We start from the raw sequence: 2753 nt of genomic DNA, 5'->3' as shown, positions 1-2753 counted from the left end.
TTATTAAAGTGCAGTTTGGTCTCTGTAGCTGCTGAGCGCTCAGAATGGAATTTTAACCGTTTTACCGACAGCAAAAGCCATGCAGAGAAAGCCTGCTAATTACCAGAACAGAAATGTTTGAGAACCAGACACGAAAACAATCTTAATACATACCATACAGTTTAATGTGGAGGTATTTGATATAATATTGAATCCACAGACATCGAACTAGATTGTAGAAATGTTTTTAACCCATTGAATTATATTTCCACAAATATTTACAAGATTCTCGCGTGTAGTAGAACCATAACCAGCCAAGGTTCTTATAACTTTATGAGCAACATTTAGATAATAATCTCACCTTGAACAGCGATGCTCAGGGAAGGAATGCTATCTCTTACATTCAGCGTAACAATGGCTTTACAACCATTGCACATATTGTTGGTTGTACGTACGGATGTAAAATGCATAGAGTTTAAAAATATGAAAATCCCTCGATGTGGTGAGTCCTTAGCCTTCCTCTATGAAGACTCAAGGGTCAAAGTTCAAAAAGTAGCGGTAGATAAACCGGTATTTAGTTGTAGCGCTTGACGCATTGTCTGCTAAAAATTAATTGCTTTCAACATGAAAAAATAATTGCCATTTTAACACTCAATAATTTAAAGGAGTAGGCCTACTTCACAAAGTTGATGGCTTCAATAAATTGTCAGTAAAAGAAGAAACTTGTTTATGAAAATGACTTGTGGTTATTTTATGCTTGAAGTAGTTTGTGGTTCAAACAGATCTCAGCCACCTCGACAGACTGCAAGAGAGAGAGAGAGAGATGGGTCTAATCAAGTCACACATAGACATAGTTATGTAATTCAATGTTCTTTTGGTGACCTAGGGACCAAGGCCTCAATGGTCAGCTTGTTTACCTACACATACTTAATAAGAAGTACATGTACCTGCATGTACTTCCTTGTGATTCAAGTAAGACCTTTGACTCAAGCTGTTGTGTATGCCAACAGTAACTCATTACATGCTGCAGGTTGTTACTGGAACATGTCCATATGCAGTTATAATCTCTTATATTTCAATATTTAGATAGAATAATTCAGTATAAAAAAGAACATTAAAAACAAGCACGCGGTACTTAGGCTTTAGCCTGAGGTACTAAAAATAAGAGAGAGCACATTATAACTACTTACTAAAAACATTGCAAAGTAAGACAGCAAGCTCAAGGAAGAATTTCTATAGACAGTCACCTATCTTTAAAATAACTTACTACGACCATATATAACATAAATAAAAGGATGGAATGCGGAGCGAATGAAAGTCAGTTTCTGATTGGCCGAATTGTTAAATGCCTTGAATATGATTGGCCTGAAATTTGTTGACTGATTTCCGATTAGCACAAGGATTTACGATCTCATCATAAAGAAGCTCCGAATCCTCTTAGTTTCTCTTTGAGCTGAGCGTTCTGTATCTCTGACTCCTGGTAGTTGTACTTAAGGTCTTCGATCTCTTCAAAAAACTCTGGCCCAAAATTGGCTAGTTCTCTCTTCAGCTACAAGAGTGTACAAATTACAGACAAGCTGATGCCGACAACAGACAGTCATGAAGATACGTCTGAGATGAATGTGCTCAATTGATTTACAGGGCGTGTTCAAACTAACATATTGGAGGTTTTCAATACCCAAAAGTAAGACAAAATTGAAATGATGATAAGAATATCTTACTTCATACAAAAGTTTATCAATCAAGTGCGGTGGGAAACAACTTGTAGGATTAGAAGGTGCAACTAGCAGTTTAATACTTTTGTATTTAATAAACTACGATCATTACCAACTAGCTGAGTCGAATATCACAGATTCTTATTGATAGTATTCTCGTTATTATTGTTCCTATCACCCTGGCAGACGAGTGCGCCATGATAGATATTCACAGGTAATAAATATCTGCACAATTATTCCTAACACAGCAAGGTGGTTGAGTAGAGCAGGTGGTAACGCGCCTGGCTTCTTAGCCGAGTGCCTGAGTTCAATTCCCATGTGATACAATCTTTTTTTTTCTAACCTCTAAGCATAGCTATTATGAACCTAAAGCATGGTTCCCATATCAGCTGTGAGACACTGGTCACCTGATCGCGCAGCAAAACCCTTGGGTGTTCGGCTCAACAGCTATGTTCACATAAAGTTGCATCGCTGATGATTGCATAAAAATGCACTCTTGTCATGCCGCTTCGAAAATGCTGACCTTCATCCATGACGTACATTTCGGGAACGTTTTGCTTGCGGCGCCTTGCAAAAGTCGAACAGCGTTGAACTCTTGCATTGACTGCCGATAACTACACTGGACTGGCGATACACAACGAGATCCTGCCAGTGGTGCTTACTCTGTATATGCAAACCAGGCTTTAGGCTGTAGGGATGTGCAGCTAACATTTAGCCGTCAACTATGCAACAAAATATACCGATGATCAACATATTTAGCCAAAGGTTTTGAACTGTTCAGCCGTCTCTATAAGATCCTTTATATGATGGGAAGACAACACCAAATATTTTAAACCTTTAGCTGCATCGCTTCTAGTCTTGTTTTGTGAAAAATCAATTGCATTATAGGCTGGTTTATAGGCAGCTTTCCTTATAAACATATACTGATGGCTGTATTCGGAGTATGTAATAACATAGTAATATCAAATAACATAAAACCCAACATATGCGATAGCAAAGTACATATATCTATGGCAGTATATCTAACAATAAGTTCAGTAATAGAGACCTTGCTATTAT

General features: G+C 37.7%; 1 protein-coding gene across 1 annotated transcript in view; it reads right to left on the bottom strand.

The window, feature by feature from the left end:
• Window positions 1-1110: 1110 nt before the first annotated feature.
• The window catches only part of LOC137403609 (centrosomal protein of 290 kDa-like), a 73672-nt gene continuing 72029 nt past the window's right edge, over window positions 1111-2753 (bottom strand). The window contains exon 49 of the mRNA XM_068089579.1: window positions 1111-1528. Within this exon, the coding sequence (XP_067945680.1) occupies window positions 1394-1528 (135 nt within the window). The 3' untranslated portion in view covers window positions 1111-1393. The remainder of the gene's footprint in view (window positions 1529-2753) is intronic.

Source organism: Watersipora subatra, chromosome 9 (genome assembly GCF_963576615.1).
Source record: "Watersipora subatra chromosome 9, tzWatSuba1.1, whole genome shotgun sequence".
Lineage (NCBI taxonomy): Eukaryota > Metazoa > Bryozoa > Gymnolaemata > Cheilostomatida > Watersiporidae > Watersipora > Watersipora subatra.
Note: the sequence above shows the minus strand (reverse complement) of the source record. Positions and strands in the feature narration are given on the sequence as shown.